The sequence below is a fragment of the Gekko japonicus genome, unplaced genomic scaffold (genome assembly GCF_001447785.1).
Source record: "Gekko japonicus isolate JY-2015 unplaced genomic scaffold, Gekko_japonicus_V1.1 scaffold521, whole genome shotgun sequence".
Taxonomy (NCBI): domain Eukaryota; kingdom Metazoa; phylum Chordata; class Lepidosauria; order Squamata; family Gekkonidae; genus Gekko; species Gekko japonicus.
Window position 1 is genome coordinate 563,890 of NW_015161965.1, and position 23,288 is coordinate 587,177.

Below are 23,288 nucleotides of genomic sequence, written 5' to 3' on the forward strand. Positions count from 1 at the left end.
CAAAATAATTAACTGGTTGGAGCACTTTGTGATGAAGAAAAGCTAAAGAGACTGAACTTTCCAGTTTAGAAAATAGGTGACTGAGAGAAACATGCTAGAGGTTTATAAAATTATGCATGGGATACAGAAAGTGGATAAAGGGAGCTTTTCCTCCCTGTCTCATAATGCTAGAACTTGGGGGCACCCGATTAAATTGTTGGGAAACAGGTTTGGGACAGACCAAAGAAAATATTTCTTTACTCAACCAATAGTTAAAATGTGCCAATTCACTGCCAGTGGAGGTAGTGATGGCCATGAGCATGGTCATCTTTAAGAGGAGGTTGGACAGATTCATGGAGGGGAGGTCCATTAATGGCTACTGACCACTTTGAGTAAAAGGAAACTTCATATGCAAAGGCAGCAAATCTCTGCTAGGAGCTAGTGTCGGGAAGGCCGTGGCTTCTATACCCAGTTTGTTGGCTCTCCAAGGCAGAAGAGGAGATTGGATTTATACCCTGCCCTTCACTACCTGAAGGAGTCTCAGAGTGGCTTACAATTTCCTTCCCCTTTCCCTCCCCACAACAGACACCCTTTGAGGTAGGTGGGGCTGAGAGAGCTCTTTCGAGAACTGCTCCTGAGAGAACAGCAATGAAAGAACTTGTAACTGAATCAAGGTCACACCAACAGCTGCAGGTGGAGGAGTGGGGAATCAAACCTGGTTCTCACAGATTAGAGGCCATGCTCCTAAACCCTACACCAAACTGGTTAGCCTCTGTGTGAAACAGGATGCTGGACTAGATGGACCACTGGTCTGATCCAGCAAGGCTCTAGAAGCTAAACAAATTATATAAACCTTGTTTAGCATTCATGTGGATTATAGAACAGTGTGCGGATTTTACCTTCCTTTCCTTTAATCTGATTAAAGTCAAAAACGCTTCTGTTAATTAGCATTATCTGAATACAAGACTAAACCAATGGAAAATCTTGCAATAGCAAGGGTAAGGTTAGGGAGTCTGTCAGATAAAAGGAGTAAAACTAGCTTGTGATGAGACAAAGATGAAAAATTATCTTGATACTGTGGTAAAAACCTATTTCTTAGGCTAATATAAAGAGGCCATGCCAATAAAATATGTATTAAAGTACCAATTTTCCCCTGAGAAATTTGTGATTACAAAGGTGGTGTGAGGACTCTATTAATATTCCCTTCATAGCTGGGCTGTGCATTCAATCGAGATAATCTTCTTTTGGAATATTGATCTTATTGTTCTTTATCTTAAAAAACACATACAGTGTTGTCTTTATTGCCTGTCCCTCTAAGCTTTTTTTTTTTAATCATCTTTGCTGGAAGTTTCAACTATAGTTGCCAGAAGCAGAGCCTTTATAATGATGGCTCCTGAGGTAGAAATGGCATGTGGAGCTACACCTTCTTGCTTGATTTTAAGGCTGGAAGATATTTTCCCCCAGCTGCCTTTTCACTTGGTTAGGAGATAGGAATACTGTCAGGCGACTGTGGATATGTGGAAGCCATCTTCCTTTTTATTGTTTTTCTGATTCTCTTGATTTTGAGATTCCTGTAAGCCAGGGGTTCCAAACATAAGGCCTGGGGGCCAGAACTGGCCCGCCCAGGGCTCTTATGCAGACTGCGAGCAACTGGTGCAAGGGAGGGAACCAGGAGGCTGCTTGGGGGGGCAGAGCCAATCCAATTGCGGCTTCAGCATGGCAGAACAACCTCATCATCAGCAGTCAAACAGAGCCCCTTCACTGCAGGAGAAGCCTCGCTGGTAAGTTGGGAGCCACCACAGCCACATTCATGCTTCTCCACTTGACCTGCAGCTCCAGGGATGCTGTCCTGGATGACTGCAGGGATCAGCGTTTGCATGTGGGTGTGCAGACAATCTTCCATTGGGGCCTGCTGGAAGCCATCTCTGCTACCATATTAATGCCCCACACATGTGCTTTGGCCCATGGGGGAGGGTATTCTTTGGCAGTTTCTTCCACACATTGGGTGCCTAGTCCTGCCACCAAGGACGCAACTCGGCAGCTGGGCCTCCCTCTCCGATGGACCACCCAGCACATGGCTTAGTAGCCCAACAAAGTGACATTTATGTCAGATCCAGCCCTCATAACAAATGAGTTTGACACTTCTGCTGTAAGCTGCTTTGAGTTCCTTAACAAATCAGTCTAAAAAACATTTCGAAACCCTTGTGTATTTGAAACCCTCTTCACCCTCTGCAACCATTCCCAAACAAGTAACTTGAGACCAAGACAGCCAGTTTGGTGTATTGAGGAAGAATGTTTGGGTTGTTGGGCTCTGTAATCAACAGATGGATTTTGTGCCATCTAGAGAAGCTGTAGAAAGTAGATGAAACAGATGTTAATAAATTATGATTTGAGGTGGGTGGTGGCAGAACCACCATCTAACTTATTCACATGCCAAACTCTGCTAGAATCCCACTTTTGGGGAAAATGAGGAGTGCAGGAACCTCTTCATGGACTCCCAACCCCATTGTGTTCATTGGGGAGGGAGAGAAACTGGCTTCCCAGTTGCATCAAGAGAGAGAGAGACAGTTGTTTCAGAACACCTCTTATTTATTTAACTTCAATATGTAAAACCCTTTGAAACATAAGTCTGGTATGCAGCATACAAAATTAATCAAATGCCTAATTAGAGTGCACAGTAATTTTATAAAGGATATATCCCGATTACCCGCCAAGATCCATAATGTAGGGTGGTTGGTATACAACCACAAACAAGACTAAATTCAGACATTAAGTACCTTTTCCCATCCATATCAGTCATGTCAGTCAAGTCTGTTGCTAAGCATCTTACATATACCTGACGGTGCACTTCAAAGCTCAGCCCTTTCTTTCAGTCTCTGGGGTCAGGAAAGTCCAGGAAAGTCAGGGAGAGCTAGGGTGACTCAGAGAGTCAAGGAAGCGAGTTACAGGTACCCTATGTATTTAGAATTTGATAGTGTATAAACATTCCAAAAGGAGAAAGTCATGTAAGGCAAAAGTCATGTGCAGGGTTATGGGTACCAGAAGGCCACAGCACCAGCAGAATCCTGATGCCTCCTGGGGAACAGAACCAAAGATTCAACTATACTTTACTATAGAAATTAAAACAACATAGGTTTAACAGAGGAATGAGGCTCAATCCCTAATTCTGCAACACACACGTGTGACGTATTTCCAAAGGAAACGTGGTTGGTCTGCAAGACTCACTCAATGTCCCATCATGTCGCCAGTGAGGTAGAAAGAAAGAGGCAACGTCAATCCCTTACTCCATTTTAGTTTCTCCTTTTCAGATGAAGGAGGCAGCGGAGCGTGCCCTGCAGGCAAAGAACCTGCCTCTGGATGTGGCCATCGAATGCCTCACTCTACGGGAGAGCCGTCGAGCCATTGATGTGGTGAAGGACCCTGTTGAAGACGAGCTGCACAAAGAGGTGGAGGTGATAGATGCAGCCAAGAAAGACCTCCAACAGAAAGTGAGCGAAGCCTTTGAGCAGCTCTGGTGAGCCAAGGGGCTTGGTGGGTCAAGCAGGTTTTAGATTGCTCAGTGGCGGGCTGGTTGCTGTCTGAGTCCTCCAACCTGGGTTCAAAGATTGCACATTATGGGGGTGAGGTGGAAGGGAGGAAATGTTGTGTTTTGTCGAGAAGGCTTAAAATTGCACAACACCAGCCAGTCTCTTAGTTGAGAGTATTTGTTATTCAAGTTGTTTAATGACCAAATTAAGGGGATGGGAAACAGAAGTCTGGCTTCCTTTTCTTTAATACCCACCCTGCTGCTCTTTCATTTTAGTGATAGCCCCTAGTTTGAGGCCATTCTTTGTTTTCCTTTCACAGCCTCTTGCAGGAAGCCCGCCACCAGCTTAACTTTGACCATCGGGGGAAAATGGAAGCCCTGGAGATTGACCGGACTTGTGTGTCGCTCAGTGTCAACTCACCCAACATCTCATATAAAGTCAACCCTACCCGAGTGCCAGTTGGGTAAGGGCGTGCCAGCTACAGCCTCATGCTAGAGCCATTCAAAGGATCAGCCCTGGTCCTGCCTTCTAAAACAGTTAGCTTGCACAGAGGGTAGTAAGTTTCCTACTTAGGTGTTGGCTGGGTGCAAGCGATGCTTCTGCTCTCACTGCAAACAGGCTTGCATTAAACACAGAGCTTTGTAGGGGAGAGCAACGCTGGAGCCCTGAAGACAGTCCAGTTAGAAGTATTGTTATTCTGTAGTTGTCTCTGGTCAGCCAGCTTTGCAAGACCCATGAACCAAGGGCCACAATGTGATGGGTCTGCCAGATGAAGGTCGCAGTACCGATGTCACATCACAGTTGGCTGGGGAGGGAGCTATCCTTTATCTTCAGCTTCAGTGTTTTGGAAATTAAAGGCCATGTTCCGCATTATGGAGTACATGGATTAGGTCCAGGGTCCTATCCCAGTGCCCTGTGTAAGAGTTACACGTTTTCACGTGGGTTTCTCTAATAGCCCATGTAACACCCCCCCTTTCCCCCGGGTGATCATTTCCCCAGAAAGCACTTTCCTGGGGGCACCTTCTTTTGGGGCCCGTAACTCAGACCCCTAATTCTAATCCTCACCAAATTTGGAGGGCAGGTAGAGGAGAGTCAGCCAGAGATCCCCTGTGAGTTTGGTATCTGTAGCCCACCAGGGGACTGTTCTAGTGGGTCATGAACCTCACAAACCAAACCGGTTCATTTGGCCTCTAAATGTTTGTGGCTCGTGCTTCGCGAACCAGGCACACCATGAACCGAACTGTATTTTTCCGGTTTGTGCGTATCCCTAGTAAGCAGCACATTTTGGATTGTGTTATATTACTCACAAAAAGGCTCAAGAGCAGGGCATCTTTTCATGGGAGTATTTTGGCATTCCTCTTTTTGAAGTTCAGCACAAAAATGGGAAATAGGTTGGGTTTTTTTGGAGGGGAAGCTGTTGTTTTACTTCCATGCTAAGGCTGATTCAAGTATTGCCAGGGGGAAAAAATCTAAATGTTTTGCTAACTAACAATGAGCATTGGGAAGGTCTAAACAAGCTCTGTTGAAGTCAGGGGGATCCATGGTGTTGTGCTGGTCCTGTTTACTTCAGCTGGGGCTTGTGCAGAAGAATTTCCCAGTTGAGTTGAGCCCTGTGGATCAGATCTCTTTCCCGTGCCCTCCAGTGCATCTTTCATCCGCACTTGCCTGGCTTTGTAGTAGGGGCCCTCTTTGCAATATCACCAGTGCTTTGCCACCTCCTCTTTCATGAGCTTGGGCACAGTTCCCATGTAGTGTGGCCGGGCACCTTGCATATGTGGTTCTTGTCACCCATGAAAACTCCAGTGTGGGCTGTGTCCCCAAAAGGTTCAGAAAACCCAAATCCCTGACAAACATCCCTGCAGAGATACTAATCTGTAGAGAGGAATCTTGAAAACCCAAACTCTCTCTGCATGACTGAACTAGCTGATCCTTCTGACTGTTGTAGATCTGTCACTCCAGAACAGTGGGACCAATACAGCCAGTACAACAAGGACCGAGCTGAGGCAGAAATGAAAGCAGCTGCTGAGCTGCGGGAAGCTATAGCACTCACTATTGCCCAGGTAAGCAACTTGGATTCCTGATAGCTAACAAGCCATTGATGTAACTTAAATGATCACCCAATGTATATTTCTAAAAGCTGGTGTCTTGCATTCTGGCCACACTCGGCCAATATCGCCTAACCTTCTACAGCAATGGAATGCACAGAAAAAGGGCTTTGCAGATAGTCATGTGCTTAGTGGCCCATAATTCCCATTAAGTTCAATGGAGCAAAATAATTGCATGCAATTTATGTCATAATTGGGCAGGGTCAAAACTTCCCTTTCCCCATTAAGACAGTGGGGTCATGATCAATACCTTATGGATAACATCACTTTGTCAGGTTGCTTAGCAGGATCACACCCTACACCAAGGCTTCTTAAGAAGATAAGTGTTTAATGATAGTCCATTACTAAGAACAAGTATACAGCTTGTGTCAGGAATGACCGGCAATATGATGGCCACTGACATAGTAAAATCAAACGTTCTCCCCTCCCCCCAAGCTAAAGCCAATGATCACATTTCGTGCGTGTGGGCAAGCAAGCGGCTGTGCGTCCAAACTGTTCAGATTCCCAGGCCAGGCAATGCTGCAGCTGGAAGGAATAACAAGGTCAGAGCAGAGATAAGTAGCGAAAAGCCAGACAGGATGAGCTGGTGTGGAGGAGGAGATGCCCCCTCCACATTCCAACACCATGACAGAGTTATCTGACACACTCACAAACTCAATTTGTCCCTAACTAAACCAGTGAAATCTATTTTTGAGGAAACAATGGTCCCCTATACTTGATTTCCTAGCACGAGATGGATTCACATCCTCTGGATGGTCGCAGTTACAGCAGTGGCTATGAAGCCTAAATCTTACTCTTGGCATTAGTCTCCTTATGTGATCCTTGGTGGTGCTTTTTATTTTAGTTCTTTCCGTAGCCCCCCTTCTTCCATGCGCCTTCAACACTTGTATTATTTACATATGGCTCACTTGATGATATTTGCCCTTGGTATATGTCTATCCCTTTGATTGGATGCGAAATGCCATTACCTCCAAGGTCTGTTAGCTTAACTTTATGATTTGTTAGAAACACAGTTTTATATGTTTAACTTTCTGTTGGCTCTCGTCATACACATATTGTTATCGCTTACTATTGGAATTGTCTGTTCTTATTTTCCAGTTAAAATGTTAAAAGTTATTATATATTTTTTTCTGTACTGTGGCATATCTTATTGAATAAAAATTACAAATAAAAAACAAGACAGTGGGGTCATCAGATTGGGTTGGTTTAGCCCCTCTCCTCCACTCCAATTGTGTTTTGAGATTCTGGGTAGTGGTTTAATACTCAAGGGATAAAATTAAGCTCACCTTTGTGTAAGACATGACTTCTCTCCAACATAATGTGTTACGTGGATTCTCCTCTCTAGACAGACAATGAACTAGAAGCTCAGCGTGTGGCCTCAGAATTTGCCTTCCGCAAGAGAATCCATGAATTGGAAAGAGCCCTTGATGAACTGAGGTGGCAGGAGAAAAATGTGAGTCTCTGTATTAGACCAGCAAATTTACTAAGCTATAATGTGCAGTTTGCGAGCCAGTATGGTGCATTGGATAAAGAGGCCCAGCTCCCCACATAGTTTCTCAGTGTCTCTTTCTTAACCTAACCTACCTGGCAGGATTGTTGCAAAGTCAGGGGGATGGGGGAGAACCATGTGAGTTGCCTTTCTCTCCTTAGGGGAAGGGAAAGGTGAAAATGTATAACAACTTGCACTCATGGGTTTGTGTTGAGTCCAGATCCTTTCTAGGGCTCAAGGCTTTTCTGTTCTTTTCAATCCTGGGCCATATTTCAGAGTGTTCATTCTCACACAACTTTGGGGTAATCTCTTTTCTCGGGACTGAAGGATCAAAAATTGCACTGTGTTCTCTCTGGCCAGAAGCATTCCAAATGAGGGAGCTCTAGCTGAATACTGAATTGGGCTTAAATACAGCCAATGCATGGCCAAGTGATGACTGTATACAGATTGCTGCACAGGGCCCAGTATGCTGGCAGTAAGAACAGCTGAATGAGGGGGAATATGGCTGCAGGCTGATGAGGAGGGAGACCCATTGGAAATAGATTTTGAGACCCTGAAAATGCCATTGTCTGGGCCCTAAAGCTATGTGTTTCATTATCACCAGTCATCCCCTTTATACCCCCTGCTTCTAAATCTTCCTTTCCTTTTTGGAAGTGTGCTTGTGAGCAGGGCCGGCTCGAGGTGTTTCTGCACCCTAGGCGAGGCTGCCTTGTGGCGCACATGCCAACCTCCCAATGGGGCCTGGAAACCTGGAGACCTCTGGAGCCAGCCACCCTTTTGCTGCCGCCACCACCGCCTCTTCCCCCCCGCCCCTGCCGCCACCAAAGGGGGGGAGGAGGGGGGAGGCACAGCTTGGTGCCCCATCCAGGGCCCGGCGCTCTAGGCGAATACCTAGTTCGCCTAGTGGGTGAGCCGGCCCTGCTTGTGAGGAGGATGAGGAAGCTTCCAGCTGCTCCTTTCCAGTCCTCTGCTGGGGACCAGGCAACTGATACCTAGCTGTACCCCCAAGAATCTGCCTCATTTCCCCTGCCCCCTTGGAAAACCAGTGCTAGCCCCAGAGATACTGCAGCACTCTTCTGATCAGAGAAGAGGTGACCCAGGACTTGCTGGTGTTGCTGAGGAAGTGCAACTGTCTAATCATGTGCAACAGCAAATGTGCTCAGAAAACTTTTGCTTTTGCATGCCACTGCTTGGGTTGCTTGCACAGTTGGGTCATCCCTCTCCAAGAAACACATGCTGTATCCCTTAAGGTGAGCTCTAGAGTTTGTGTGTGTGTGTGTATGTAATTGCAATATTAAACAGTATTACAGAATATCAAAATCAGAATATCAAAATCAGTACAACTAGTATGTATACAAAAAGTAGACTTTGTAAAGAACAGAATGTCCAACTATGTTAGTGTTACAAGAGGGTAAGACTTTTTGGAACATATTACAATCAATGCTCCCTCTAAGCTGCAGAGTCTTGTGAGCCAAAATTCTACTTTGTGAGCTCCTGGCATTAAAGTTGTGAGCGAGGGATTTGGCTGCTGCATAAATTAGTTTGCTCTGGAGCCCTCCTTCCTGAGCAGAGAAAAAAATCTGTGAGCCAGAGGCTAATAAACTGTGAGCTAGCTCACACTAACTCAGTTTAGAGGGAACACTGATTACAATACCAGTTAATACCTAGCATTAAACCTCTGTATACCATATTATAACATAACCTAACATACAATCGTGAAATCATCAGTATGGAAATGTCATTTGTCCATTTGTCATTCTAGAGATCAAATTGAAAGGTCTTATCTTGTTTTAAAGGTAAATCAGTGTTCTGTATAAAGGGTTTAGGAGCTGCGGTGGCTCAAGTGGTTAAGACGCTGAACTGCAGGCTGTGGAAGGTCAGTAGTTCAGCAGTTCAAGATCCGGGTGCCGCAAGACGGGGTGAGCTCCTGTCTCTAGTTCCAGTTCCTGCCAACCTAGCAGTTCGAAAGCAAGAAATTGCAAGTAGATAAATAGGTACCACTTCGGTGGGAAGGTAACAGCGTTCCAGGCGCCTTGGTGTTTAGTCATGCCGGCCACATGACCACGGAAACGTCTTCGGACAGCGCTGGCTCTTCGGCTTTGAAACGGAGATGAGCACCGCAACCCTAGAGTCGGATTCGACTGGCTTTCGAGCAAGGGAACCTTTACCTTTATAGAGGGTTTACTGGAATTATGTCAGCATCTGCCATATAGTTGATGAGTGAGTACCAAGTTGCTATGAATTTTTCTTCAAATTTGCATGAGGAAAAGTTGAGTGTATTAAGTGATATTTTGCACATCATGTGCACATGATATGTGATTTTGCCAGGATAGGACCATCAGGGGAGACTTATTAATCCAATTAGCAGCTATAGTGTTCCTAGCTATAGCCAGTAAAGTATGAATGAGTTCTGTTCTGCATTTGTTTTACTATTTATTTATTTATTTATTTATTTATTATTTGTATTTATGGCCCGCCCATCCCACAAGCGGGCTCAGGGCAGGTAACATCATAAAAACAGTATAATAAATACAATTAAAATTAGGTCTCTGGGCCCAAATACACTGTTCTGGGAATAGAATGAACACTCCTGCTACACCCTGGAGCTATTATTCCACTCTGTGGTCTCTCATTCCAGTCCCTGAACACTCCCGCTACACCCTGGGGTTGTCATTCCACTTTGGGGCCTGTTATTCTAGTTCCAGAACACTCCTGCTCCACCCTGGGGCAGTCATTCCACGCTGGGGCTTGTCATTCGAGTCCCTGTACACTCCTGCTACCCCCAAGGGCTGTCATTCCACTCCATGGTCTCTCATTCCAGTTCCAGAACACTTCTGTTACTCCTAGGGGTTGTCATTTCACTCTGTGGTCTGTCATCCCAGTCCCAGAACACTTCTGTTACTCCTAGGGGCTGTCATTCCACTCTGGGGCCTGTCAACCCAGTTCCAGAACACTCCTGTTACCCCTAGGGGCTGTCATTCCACTCTGTGGTCTCTCATTCCAGTCCCTGAACACTTCTGCTACACCTAGGGGCTGTCATTCCACTCTGGGGCTTTTCATTCCAGTCCCGGAACACTCCTGCTACACCCTGGGGCTGCCATTCCACTCTGTGGTCTCTCATTCCATTCCCAGAGTAGTGTATTTGTGCCCAGAGACCCTAAAATTCCTGGCTCCCATTATTTCCAATGGGCCTTCAAGTGTTTCCCATTGTTTCCAATGGGCAATCCTGTCCTTCCTTTTAGTACATCCCTGGTTTGGGATGGGGGGTTAGGAGTGCTTTCTCTGTATTTTTCCCCTTCATGCTGCTTGGCATGATTTGTGAGAAACACATAAAGCCGGTAATTGCTGAATATTTTTTAATGGATTTTGCTAAGCGATTTCAATATTTCTATTTGATTTTAGAGGGAAGTGCTGTGATAATAATGTCCTTTCACATTTCACTTCGAAAGCCTGCTCATTCTATGCTTGTTCTTGTGGAATTGGAAAGTGCATAAGCATACGGATGTTAGTGGGCAAAGGTATAGGCACCTCTTAAACACTTTCTAGGGGGAAGAGCATAAGATAGACTGGAAAGCAATAAAATGCAATGAATTATTGTAAGTTTTAGAAATAAGTTTAGATGTTATAGGAAACCACTTAAGTTAGAAGCAGTTTCATTGACCTCTGTAAGACTATTTGACTAAGCAGTCCGTAGATTACAGATAATGTGCCTTTTAATCTTCCAGCAGATTTTGTCTGATTTATCAAAGAACTAAAAAGTGCAATTATTTTCCTTCCTGAAAAGAACGAAAAGAGCTGTTTGAAGGACAGAATTGTTAGGTGGGGGGTTGCATGTGCTTATACAGGTGACCAGGTTGCCAGGGTGGTTAAACTCTCTCTGTACTTAAATGGCACAAAACTGGGGCCTGACCCAGTGCCCAGAGTAAAGAAGGTCTGTTGATTACTTAAATTAGCATGTCAGTTGTTAACATTGCTGATTTAGAAAAGGTAGAATGTTACCTAACGTACATAGTTTGCTAATTTAAAAACTTTGTGGTTTGTGGGGTACTGGCAACATATTATTCATAATTTACTAGAGAAGGAAGGATGTTTTTTCCAGATAGTAGATCTGCTAGCCCTGTGAAACATGGAGCATGCAGAATGTGTACCACTTGCTGGAGTGTTTGCAAGTGACTGAAAGAGAAACTTGCATGAGATTGTGGCTTTTCTTCCATTATTAAAAGTTTTTGCTGAGCATATAAAAAGAGCTGCGATCTTGCACAAGTGTGGCTGGATGACCACACTTCTGGTAACATGGGGTGTGTGGCCTAATATGCTAATGAGTTTCTGCTGTTGGGTGTGGCCTATTATGCTAATGAGTTCCTGCTGGGCTTTTTTAACAAAAAGAGCCCTGGATAGACCCTATTGGGCAGAGCCCCCTCAGGCCCAGTAAAGCCTTCCCTCATACTTGTGACCCCCACTAGATGACAGTGGCTTGCTCTTTGACTGTCTGCAACTCATTTTTGGATCCTCATTAGTAGGGATCAGATGAGAGCCAATGTGGTCTACTGTTGGGACTGGGATCTGGAAGGAGATCCAGGTTCCCATCCCCAATCTGCCATGGAAGTCTGGTGGGAGACCTTGGGCCAGTCACTCTCTCACAGCTGACACTGCCTCACTGGTTGTTATGAGGGTAAAACAGAGGAGGGGAGCACGATGTCATAAGGTACTTTGTGTCCCCGCTGGAGAGAAAAGAGGGGTATGAATAAATAAATAGGTGCTTCTGGAGCTTGCTGAGCATCCTGCATGGTGCCCTTGATGACCTGTGGTCAGCCCCTCTTCCCATCATGACCTTGATTTCCCCAGACCCTTGAGGAAATTGCTGAGATGGAGGAAGACATCAGGCGCTTGGAGGAAGATCTCCGAAAGAAGATCTGGAACCTAAAGCTAGCTCATACCCGCTTGGAGACCCGGACTTACAGGCCCAATGTGGAGCTGTGCCGTGACCAGGTACTGTGAGCATCAAGGGGAGGAAAAGGACTGGGCTGCTTTCCCTTAAAGAAAGAAACATCAGGCGTGAAGTGGCCAGTGATGTGGGTTTTCTGGGGAAATCTGAATAGAAAAATATTTAAATAATGCTAGCAAAAGAAGGCAAACACACTATGTACAAGCCCTGGGGTTTGCCCATGCTTCATATCCCACATTTAGCTCAGCTAACATGATGGATTTGCAAGCACAATAGCCCAGACAACTATTGATGGACTATATTACTTTTTGGGAGCCATCCTTCCTGAGTTAAGACAAAAATGTGTGAGCTGGAGGCTAAAAAACGGTGAGGTAGCTCATACTAACTCAGCTTAGCGGGAACACTGAACAAAACTAGGCAGAAAAACAGCTGCTGGCCTTGATTGAGGGCCAAGACGAGGATACTAACTGTTGTACCTTTCAAGGATTTCAGCTTTAACGTGGGGCCATATCCAGAGCAGGTGCACTGTCATGCTCAGGGCACCTGCTTGCCCTGGCTACAGCTTTTGTTTTTTAGAAAAGACTAATATGACAATTTCCTTTTAATAGATTATCTTGTTTCAGAATAGAAGAGTTTATGGTTCATAAAAAAAGAATCTGTCAGCTAATACTGCCAAAAATTGTGTATGTGTGGGTTCCGAACACTCACGCGACCTGCAATAATTTCTCCCTTGCTTGAGGTAGATTTCTCAAAACCACTACAACCTTTGATGCTGAAGTATTCTTGAAACATATCTCCTAAGCCAGTGTGACTGTGAACAAAGCCAGCATGACGTAGTAGTTAAGATTATCAGGCTAGGAACTGGGAGACCCAGGTTCCATGGATTCCAGGCAGCCTACTTGCTCAGCTAAGGCCATAGGAAGACACCATGCTTGGGTCTCAAAACCTGGGGAGATTTGTATGGGTATAAGCAACTCTTCAGATGAGGAGTCCAGCCTTGTTGAACCTTTGGGCCCTTTTGGATTCTGAAAACAGATTGTGGGTTCCACCAGAAAATGTCATTTATAATGGGGCATCCACAAAATGGTTGCCATGGAGACCAAGGCCAATAAAAAGAACCTGGAGGTTCCAAGTCAAGAGTCCATATTGTGACTGAGGCAGCTGTTTCCAAACAGGTGCTTCCTGCAGATGTAAAGGCAAAGCAGCTTCTGAAGCACCTTCTCCTGCCATAAAGTAGAGGAAAGCCAGAATTGACTACTTGCTTTGGGAAACTAAAGAAGGGGGAACCAGGAAACATATTGGTGGGCGCCATGGTGCTCACTGGGGGCACCATGTTGGAAATCACAGCTTCAGATGATTTTTTTTTCCAGTTTGTGTCAGCCTAGCCATGGTTGAGGAAGCTGAGCTAAACTGGCAGCTGGAACAACTGCATTACCTATGGTTTGCATTCAGTACTGATTAACCCTGATGCTCCTCATCTGTTTTTCAGGCTCAGCATGGATTGACTGATGAGGTTCATCAATTGGAAGGAACAATTGCAGCTCTGAAACAGAAGCTGGCACAATCACAGTATGTCTCTCAGTATTCTTTTAAGAGCAAAAAAAGGAGAATGGGATCCCTTAAACCACACACACTTTGATTTTGGCAGCTCAGTGGGACGTCACCTTGATTCAGTAACAAAACCGTTGCTGCATGTAGATTAATGGGATTATTCTTCAGGAACTTTTAGGTATCTAGCCAGAAAACTGGTCCTATAGAATATGGAGTAGGAAGAAATTGGATTTATACCCCACCCTTCACTACCCAAAGGAGTCTCAGAACGGCTTACAAACTCCTTTCCCTTCCTCTTCCCACAACAGACACCCTGTGAGGTAGGTGGGGCTGAGAGAGCTCTGACAGAAACTGCTCTTTTCAAGAACACCTCTGACAGAAAAACAGGTTGCTTACCTGTAACTGATGATCTTCGAGTGGTCATCTGTGCAGTACCACACATGGGTTGGGCGCCTGCGCACGACCTCGACTGGAGAAACTTCTAGAGCTTTGCCTCAGAACGCTTTTGGCGGGCTCTCTTCCCGCCCTGGAGAGCAGGCATGTACTGCGCATGCCTGGATTGGGGGAGAGAGCTGCCTTCCACTCAGTTCCTTCAACCGCTACCAGTAAGTCCCATTAAGCCAAAGAAAGGTGAACAGGAGATGCCAGCAGTGGGGAAGGCTGGGTGGGGTTGTGGTACTGCACAGATGACCACTCGAAGATCATCAGTTACAGGTAAGCAACCTGTTTATCTTCGTCGTGGTCTCTGTGCAGTCCCACACATGGGTGATTACCAGAGCTGAACCAGTTGGAGGAGGGAGCTGGCAGCTGCAAAAGACTCAAAGAATATTGGTTAAGACACAGCATCATCAGTGAGAAAAAACACCCACGGGTCCTACCTGGGGACGCAGCAGGGTCAAGCAAAGAGAGATCGCAGCATCGACTGGCCAAATGCAGCATCCCGTTGAGCTCGGACATTGAGTGCATAGTAGGTCATGAAGGTCGATGCCGAGGACCATGTAGCAGCTGCACAGACGTCCTCCAATGGAACAACAGCCAGGAAAGCAGTGGATGTCAATACCGCCCATGTAGAATGGGCAGTGACACAGGTAGGGACGAGTTGACGTGCAAGCTCCTAGCAAAGGACTATGGTGGAAGTCACCCATTTAGACAAGCGTTGAGAGGAAATCGGCTCCCCTACATGAGGGGGGCCATAGGCAAGGAACAGCCGAGGAGATTTATGTAGGGACTAAGTCCTATGTAAATAAAAAGAGAGCGCACTGCACACATCAAGGCAGTGGAGGGCTCTCTGAAGTGCATCAGTCGGATTCGGAAAGAATGAAGGTAGACAGACGACTGGGACAGGTGAAAAGCAGAAACGACTTTAGGCAGGAAAGAAGGATCTGGTCTAAGGACAACCTTCTCCTTATGAAAAATTGTATGGGGGGGGGGGATCAGCCCGAAAGGACGCTAGTTCCCCTACTCTGCATGCCATCGTAATCGCTATAAGGAAGGCTGTCTTCCAGGAGAGCAACCTGAGATCGACCGTACCCATGGGCTCCAATGGCTTGGACATAAGTTGAGTGAAAACGAGTGACAGACTCCACGAAGGCACCAAGGACTTCCTAGGGGGACAGAGCTGGAGGAGACCTTTAAGGAATGACTTTGTAAGACGGTGGGAAAAGACTGTGGATCCCTGTATCAAGGGATGGTAGGTGGAGATGGCTGCTAAATGGACCTTTAAAGACAAGTATGCAAGGCCATTATTTTTTAAGGAGACGAGATAGGGGAAAAAATCTCACGGAGAGATGACTGGATGGGATCGAAGGAGTGATCAGAGGCATACGACTGGAACCTCTTCCACTTCAAACAGTACGTGGTGCGAGTAGAGGGTTTCCCGGCATTCAGGAGGACTTCAGACACTTCAAGTGGGAAGTCTAGTGCAGGATCTTCCAGGCAGTTAATCGGAAGAAACCCGGATCGGGGTGGAGGATCCTTCCTCGAGCCTGAGAGAGGAGATCGGGGACAACAGGCAGAGGCCGGAATGTCTAGTTGGAGAGACAAAGGAGGTGCGGAAAGTAGACTTGCCACAGCCACCATGGAGTTACAAGGATGCACGACGTGGCATTGGCCACAATCTTCTGAACGACCCGGGAGATCAAGGGGAACGGAGGGAAGAAGTAGAATAGGGTTCCCTTCAAGGTGTGGAGAAAGGCATCTCCCAGTGACTGAGCAGTTGGCGGACCGCGGCTGAAAAAGAGGCGACACCGGGCATTGTCTGCAGTTGCAAAGCCGTCGACGACAGGGCGACCGAACTCGAGAAAGACAGGTTTTAGGTATCAAAGGTGGATGGACCATTCGTTGTCCAACGAGCAGGAGCAGCTCAATTGATCGGCATCAATGTTTTGAATGCCCAGAATGTGTATCGTGGAAAGCGTGATGGAATGGTGGATGCACCAGTACCAAAGATCAATGGCTGACTGGCAAAGAGAAGGGAGGCAGTCCCGCCCTGCTTGTTTATGTAGTAAATGGTGGTGGTGTTGTCGGAGGCAATCTGAACGACTCTGCCTCGAAGCACCGGGAGGAAAGAGCAGAGAGCGAGATGAACCGCACACAGATCCAGGACATTGATATGAAGGGTGGCCTTGTGATGAGACCAGGTCCCCTGTGCTGAAAGGATTCCACACTGGGCTCCCCAACCCCAGAGGGATGCGTCGGTGGAGATCGACACTTGTGGAGGAGGATGCCAAAAGGGCATGCTGGAGAGCAGGTGCTAAGGATGAGACCACCAGGGGAGGGATGACAAAGGGTGGGATCGACAGGATTTTGTGCCACGGACTGCAGAGAGGGTCGAAGGCATGGAGAAGCCACATTTGGAGGGGACGCATCCTCAACCTGGCATGAGGGACGACAAAGACAGTAGACGCAAAGTACCCCAGGAGCCTCATGACGGACTGAGCGGACTGCGGGGGAGAGGTCTGGAACTGTGAGACCAAGGCGAGTATGTCAGAGGCCCTTGAGTTTGGGAGAAATGTTGTCTCGAGGTTGGTATCCAGATGGGCACCCAGAAATTGAAGGACCTGGACAGGTCGAAGAGATGTCTTGGGTAGGTTTACACAAAACCCGAGGGCACGAAGGAGAGACGGTTGTTTGGACAACTAGGAGGAGCTGGTCTTGGGTGGCGGCGACGAGAAGCCAGTCATTGATATAGGGATACAGGGCAATCCCACGACGATGGAAATCTGCAGCCACCACAGACATCACCTTGGTAAAAACCCTCGGGGCAGTGCAGAGTCCAAACAGAATAACTCGGTATAGGTAGTGTGCGTTGCCGACAGCGAAACGCAGGAACTTTCGATGCTGGGGACGGATAGTAACATGAAAATACATGTCCAGGAGATTGACAGAGGCGAGCCATGCAGCCTTGGGAATCAGTGGAAGAATAGATTGTAGGGTGACCATTCGGAACTTGTGGCAGATTGCTTCAATTTTGAGGAAGAGTGTACCACCATGGAATTTGGTGGAGGCTGCCTAAAGAGAAACTTCCCCGAGTTTTCTTGGACCTTATAAAGAGTTTTGTATCATCTGGAGACCAGGGGAATCAAAGCGGGATGGACCCAGGACTCTTTAAGGGCAGAAAGGTGGACCAGCAGCAGAAACAGGGCCGTAGAAGGCGGGAGGTTGGCCTGAACAAGCTTGTGAACAACATCAGTCACAGCCGGGGATTCAGTGGAACCCTGGGCCTGAAGCGCAGAGGCCATCCTGGTTCCGAGTTCCAAATATGCTTTTGGGCCCTTAGTGGGAGAAATAGAACTTGAGCCCTGAGGCTCATCATCGATGTGCGGAACATCGAGTTCTAGGTCTCCCAAATCCAAGTTGTCGGAGATCAACAGGGGAGAGGATGATCTCAGCAGTTGAGTGAGATCAGCTGGCATAGGGTCATCAACAGGGGGATGAAGCCCAGGTTCTAAGGGAGAACTCTTTGGGGCATCCCTAGGTCTCAAGAGCTCAGGAGGGTGGTGAGGAGCCCCAGAGTAGGTCGAAGTCACGGACCTAGAACATCTGTCGTGATCTGAAATGCATCGATGCGCAGTACGTTCAAAGTGACGAAGCCGATCATAGTGGTGCCGCTGAGGAGTAGGAGAACCTCGGATAGTAATAAGTATAGTAGGCCGATCTCGTTCATCAGGAGACCAGTATTGGTCGTCGGAAGGCGATCCCGAGGGGGAAGGCGACAGACAACGAATGAGACGCTTTCGATCATATCGAGATCGGTGGCCAACAGAATGCTCCCTGCCCTCCAAATCGTGGATCGGGGTACAGGAGTGTGGAGACAGAGATCAAGAGTCCCGGTGATACAAGTCAGGAGGCGATCTCATAGACTGACCCAGCGGAATAAGGCCAGACGCTGAAGAGAGCGTAGGGGGTGGTGTCGGAGGCCACAAAATGGACTTGTTAGGTACAACAGCCACAGCAGGAGTTGATGTCGTTAAGCCGGTAATGATGACCGGGTTGACAGCCAAAGTCGAAACAGATGTCGAGGGCTTGACTTTCAATTTCGACGAAGCCTTATCCTCAGGCCATTTAGGTTTTAGCTTTGGTGCCTTCGGAGCCCCATTTTTGAGAAAAGGCCGAAGCCAAGGTAGGGCGCAGAGCTGCCTCGAAAAGCACAGCCCTAAGCCAAGCCTCTCTATTACGTCTAGCTTGCTTAGTAAAACTAGCGCAATGGACGCAGCTATCAACTCTATGGGATTCCCCCAGACAAAGAAGGCAAAAATTGTGACCATGGTTCAAAGGAATTCTGGGCAACGACGACACACTTTAAAAAACTTAGTTCTGCCCATACACTCTCCACCCCACCCACCAAATAGGAGAGGGGGGGGAAAGAATGAAAGTGAAGAAAGAAAGGTTTATTCTTTATATATACACACACACACACACACACACACACACACACACACACACACACATACTGAGGAAAGAAGAGTGAAAAGAAACAAAGACCGAAGAAGGAGATGAAGAAATATACTTAGCAGAGGCAAATACGGAGAGCAACAGAAATGAGGTGTGAACACGCAAGTGGTCGAAGAAGAACTGAGTGGGAGGGGGCTCTCTCCCCCGCTCCAGGCATGTGCAGTACGTGCCTGCTCCCCAGGGCGGGAAGAGAGCCTGCCAAAAGCTTTCTGAGGCAAAGCTCTAGACGTTTCTCCTGTCGAGGTTGTGTGCAGGTGCCCAACCCACGTGTGGGACTGCACAGAGACCACACGAAGATCTACAGCTTGCCCAAGGTCATCCAGCCAGGTGCAATTGGAGGAGTGGGGAATCAAACTAGAAGCTCCATTCACACACTAGAAGCATAGAATATGTATAAAGAATAGCCCCACAGGGTTGATAGAGCCTTGATTTAAACCTGTTTGTCTTCCCCTACTATGATAAGTGTGTGAGCATTCAAAAGCTGTAGATTGTACAGATGGGAATGGGTGACATGTACACAGACTTCCCATTCCATGCTGTGCACCCATGTGTTGGTGTGTGTTAGGTTAAAAACAGGATTTAGTTGGACTTAAGAACATAAGAGAAGCCAATGTTGGATCAGGCCAGTGGCCCATCCAGTCCAACACTCTGTCACACAGTGGCCAAAAATACCAGGCACCATCAGGAGGTCCAGCAGTGGGACCAGGACACTAGAAGCCCTCCCACTGATGCCCCCCCCCAGAACCAAGAATACAGTACATCACTTGCCCCAGCCTGAGAGTTCCTATCTATACCTCATGGCGTGGCTAATAGCCACTGATGGACCTCTGCTCCATATGTTTATCCAAGTCCCTCTTGAAGCTGTCCATGCTTGTAGCTGCCACCACCTCCTGTGGCAGTGAATTCCATGTGTTAATCACTCTTGGGGTGAAGAAGTACTTCCTTTTATCCATTCTAACCTGACTGCTCAGCAATTTCATTGAGTGCCCATGAATTTTTGTATTGTGAGAAGGGGAGCAAAGTACTTCTTTCTATACCTACTCTATCCCATGTGGGGCTCTTCTGTGCAAAAGGTGTGCATTTGAGCTTTCCTCCCAAGGAGCAGACGTCTTTTAATTTCACGACTGCAGTCACCGTCTGCAGTGATCTTGGATCCCAGGAACGTGAAGTCTGGTACTGTTTCCATGACTTCCCCTTCTATTTGCCAAGGAGTGATGGGGACGGGTGCCATGATCTTAGGTTTTTTTTATGTTGAGTTTCAAGCCAGCTTTTGCACTCTCCTCTTTCACCCTAAGCAAGAGGCTCTTTAGGTCCTCTTCACTTTCTGCCATTAGAGTGGTATTGTCTGCATATCTGAGGTTGTTGATGTTTTCCCTGGAAATCTTAATTCCGGCTTGTTATTCATCCAGGCCGGCATTTCGCATGATGTACTCTGCATATAAATTAAATAAACAGTGACAATATACATCCTTGTCTTACTCCTTTTCCTATGCTAAACCAATCATTTGTTCCATATCCGGTTCTAACTGTTGCTTCTTGACCCTTATACAGGTTTCTCAGGAGACATGTGAGGTGGTCTGGTACTCCCATCTCTTTAAGGACTTTCCACAGTTTGTTGTGATCCACACAATCAAAGGCTTTAGTGTAGTCAATGAAGCAAAAGTAGATATTTTTCTGGTACTCACTTTCTCCATAATCCAGCGAATGTTGACAATTTGATCTCTCGTTCCTCTACCTCTTCGAAATCCAGCTTGAACTTCTAGCATTTCTCTATCCACATACTGCTGAAGTCTAACTTGTAGGATCTTGAGCCTTGCTAGTGTGTGAAATGAGTGCAATTGTGCGATAGTTTGAACATCCCTTGGTATTGCCCTTCTTTGGGATTGGAAGGTAAACTGACCTTTTCCAATCCTGTGGCCACTGTTGCATTTTCCAAATTTGCTGGCATATCGAGTGCAGCACTTTAACAGCATCATCTTTTAAGACTTTGAATAGTTCAGCTGAGTACAGTAAGCTCCAGGTCTTGTTTTTACTGACTGTATAGAGCTTCTCCATCTTTGACTGAAAATGATATAATCAATCTGATTTCGGTGTTGTCCATCTGGTGATGTCCAGATGTAGAGTCGCCTCTTAGGTTGTTGGAAGAGCGTGTTTGCTATGACAAGCATTTTCTCTTGACAATACTCTGTTAGCCTTTGCCCTGCTTCATTTTGTTCTCCAAGGCGAAACTTGTCCATTATTCTGGTTACCTTTTGACTTTCTACTTTAGCATTCCAGTCCCCTATGATGACAAGGACATCTTTTTTTGGTGTTAGTTCTAGGAGGTGTTGTAGGTTTTCATAGAACTGGTCCATTTCAGCCTCCTCTGCGTCAGTGGTTGGGGCATAGACTTGCATTACTGTGATGTTGAATGGTTTGCCTTGGATTTGGACCGAGATCATTCTGTCGTTTTTGAGACTCTATCCCATTACTTTCTCACTCTCTTGTTGACTGTAAGGGCCACACCATTTTTTCTACAGGATTCGTGGCCACAGTAGTAGATATAATGGTCATCTGAGTTAAATTCGCCCATCCCCGTCCACTTTAGTTCACTGATTTCCAAGATGTCAATGTTCAGTCTTGCCATCTCATTTTTGACCACATCCAACTTACCTTGATTCATAGATCTTACATTCCAGGTTCCTATGCAGTGTTGTTCTTTGCAGCATCGGACTTTCCTTTCACCGTAAGACACATCCATAGCTCAGTGTCCTTTCGGCTTTGGCCCAGCCACTTCACTCTTTTTGGGGTTACTTGTACTTGCCCTCTGCTCTTCCTCAGCAGCATATTGGACACCTTCTGATCTGAGGGGCTTGTCTTCCAGTGTCATATCTTTTAGCTTTTTGTTACTGTCCATGGGGTTTTCTTGGCAAAGATACTGGAGTGGGTTGCTATTTCCTTCTCCAGTGAATCACATTTTGTCTAAGTTCTCCACTGTGGCCTGTCCATCCTGGGTGGCCCTTCATGGCATAGCCCACAGCCTCATTGAACCAGACAAGCCCCCTTGCTATGTCAAGGCAGGGATCCATGAGAGAGATGTATAATATATACATGTATAATTGCATGGGTTTTCCTCCCCTATGTCAGTGTAAATCCTTGCAGGGAAAAAGCTATGTGCAAACATTTCAGAAGTGTGATCATTTAGCCTATTATGGAACGAAAAATCCAGCTTTCTCCAAGGTTACTAGTCCTTATTAACCTACAGCTACCAAAATGGAAAATACAGTCTTATGACTGTCCCTTTATTGACAATGAAAAGATGGGTACATATTTTAGATGAATGCTGAGAGGGTTTATAAAAATTTCCCCTCAGATAGGTGTGTGGATCATAGAATCACAGAACTATAGAGCTGGAAGGGACCTCCAGGGTTAGTCCAACTCCAATCTTTTTTTTTATTACTGCCATCTGGTTGAATCTCGCATGGATCCATTCTACTAGCACTTTATTTGGCAGTAGGGGCCTTTCCCTGGTGCAAGGCACTCAGAAAAGCATCTTATATCATGAGTAGGCTACTTCTGCTGGAGGCAAATACCTTCACTAGTAGAATAGATCTGTACAATCTAACACTAATTTTTTCTAAATCTTCTTTGAACACAATTTGGACCAGCAGCATATTAATTTAAAAACTAAACAGCCAGAAGCTTTGATACAAATCTAAACCCTGATCACCTCATCTTGGCTTTCTACAGGGATGCTTTGGATGCTCTCTACAAACACTTGTACCGCATCCAGACAGACATTGGCTACAAAACCAATTCCCTGATCCTTGATAACAAATGCTTGGACTCCCGACGGAAGCTGACAGTCCCTGCTGAGAAATTTGTGCCAGAAGTGGACACATTCAACCGAACCACCAATCGCACCCTCTCTCCCCTCAAGAGCCGGCAGCTGGAACTGGCATAGTGTGATGGGCTCAGTGTGTGATCCCCGGAAGAACATTTAAGAAAGTGTTCCCCCCACCAATGGCTCCATGCCAAGGCAAGCTGCCACCTGTGTCAAATTTGAATGTTTGTTTCCTCCTTTTTCTTTCCATCCCATAGTTGTATGCCTGTCCCTTTTTTGACTGTTTAAAGTGGTAACCAATAAACAAACCTGACCTCAGTGACTGTGTTGTTTGTGCCTTTGGCCCTCAGCAAAATCCTGCTATTTCAGATTCATTCCCAGTTTTAATGGTTGTATCCATTTAAAGTTTGTAAGGTACTCAGCCAGCTTCCCAGAGAATGTGCTGTAATGACACCAGCAATAAAGACAAGCTGACTCCCTGATGGCTTCTCACAGAGCATGCATGCAAGATCAGGTTGTGACATCATGACCTGAAGTATCTGCTTCTCAAAATTTTGTAACATCCAAGCTGATTGAAAGTTCTGATGAGCTTAAAAGCTCACACAATATTTTGTGGCAATTTGGTTGGTCCTAATAAAAGGAGATTTTGTGTTAACCAGTATGGCTGTAAATCTTTTCTTCCCGGATACTAAGGGTGCTTTCACACGCACTCAATAATGCATTTCCAAACAACGTTCAATGTACTTTGTAACTGGATTTTACTGTGTGAAATGGTAAAATCCACTTGCAAATAGTTGCTGAAGTGGATTGAAACGGCATTATTGAGTGTGTGTGTGAAAGCAAGCCAAGGAAACAGGGAATTGCCAATAAAATGGAAGCAGAGCTGGGAAAATACTATGCTCTCCAAACAAGGCAA

At 46.2% G+C, this 23,288-nt stretch overlaps 1 protein-coding gene across 1 annotated transcript in view; it reads left to right on the top strand.

Annotated features, from left to right (window-relative positions):
• Positions 1-22,618, top strand: part of TEKT2 (tektin 2 (testicular)) — a 44,000-nt gene extending 21,382 nt beyond the window's left edge. Inside the window, exons 4-10 of the mRNA XM_015429626.1 lie at positions 3,288-3,493; positions 3,826-3,969; positions 5,452-5,566; positions 6,957-7,064; positions 11,946-12,089; positions 13,535-13,614; positions 22,279-22,618. Coding sequence (XP_015285112.1) covers positions 3,288-3,493; positions 3,826-3,969; positions 5,452-5,566; positions 6,957-7,064; positions 11,946-12,089; positions 13,535-13,614; positions 22,279-22,492 — 1,011 coding nt within the window. The 3' untranslated portion in view covers positions 22,493-22,618. The remainder of the gene's footprint in view (positions 1-3,287; positions 3,494-3,825; positions 3,970-5,451; positions 5,567-6,956; positions 7,065-11,945; positions 12,090-13,534; positions 13,615-22,278) is intronic.
• Positions 22,619-23,288: the final 670 nt, after the last annotated feature.